At 39.1% G+C, this 867-nt stretch overlaps 1 protein-coding gene across 1 annotated transcript in view; it reads right to left on the reverse strand.

Annotated features, from left to right (window-relative positions):
- The window catches only part of LOC104528287 (phospholipase B1, membrane-associated), a gene marked incomplete at its 5' end in the record, with an annotated part of 29797 nt that overhangs the window by 3809 nt on the left and 25121 nt on the right, over nucleotides 1-867 (reverse strand). The window contains one exon of the mRNA XM_010172246.2: nucleotides 555-650. Within this exon, the coding sequence (XP_010170548.2) occupies nucleotides 555-650 (96 nt within the window). The remainder of the gene's footprint in view (nucleotides 1-554; nucleotides 651-867) is intronic.

Here is an 867-nt window from a genome sequence, read left to right on the forward strand (position 1 = left end):
TGACAGAAGGAGTGTAGCTGAAAGCAGAGGCATCATATGTGTGATTTCAGCCCCCTGTTAGTATCAGTGACTCTACTAGAATTGTTTCAGATACTGGAGTGGGTGGTACAACATGTCCCCACTATTAATGGCAGCAAAAATTCAATCACATGTATGTTTTCCTAATAAATCTAACTGAATTCACTGAAGAAGGGCAAGCTCATTCAACAGACATTTTCATGAAACCTACAGGACTGAATGCTTAACTAGGCTGATTTTTTTTGCTTTAATGCAAGTTATTTACCAATGAGAAGGGAATTTTTCATTACATTAAGACTCTCGGGATTTCTCATTTTGAATGAGCAAAGACTCTCACTGTTTTATGCAACATGATTGCTTTGGATTGTGTTCCTGAGCAATGCAGATTGAGAAGGGTCTCAGAGTTGAGCAGTCCCCCTCTCATTAAGATATCAGTTTTATTTCTTGCTTAGTGTTTTGTTTCAGACATCTTTCTCATGATCTTTTGTAGGGACTGCCACCACAAACACATAGGGATCTAGGTTGTAACATCTTACCATATTATTCCACAGAGCCATGGCCATCTCGGCGTACCCTCTTACACTGAAATGAAAGCAGTCTGAAGCAAAGAAACTCAGATCTGGCTTGCCGTTCTGCAATAAAATGCAAAAAACATATTTCTCAGCACATTTCAACCTTTGAGAGCTGACATATTATATCTAATAGTGCAGTGTACCTGCCATACCCACTTCACAATTTTGTTATGTTCCTAAAGGCAATATGCTCATATTTTGACACTGCAAATAAACTTAGGTACTCCTAAGTGTGGGCTGATTACTTGAGAGACCTTCTGTGTAAATGCAGCCTGCT

Source organism: Antrostomus carolinensis, unplaced genomic scaffold, assembly GCF_000700745.2.
Source record: "Antrostomus carolinensis isolate BGI_N321 unplaced genomic scaffold, ASM70074v2 scaffold24437, whole genome shotgun sequence".
NCBI classification, from domain to species: domain Eukaryota; kingdom Metazoa; phylum Chordata; class Aves; order Caprimulgiformes; family Caprimulgidae; genus Antrostomus; species Antrostomus carolinensis.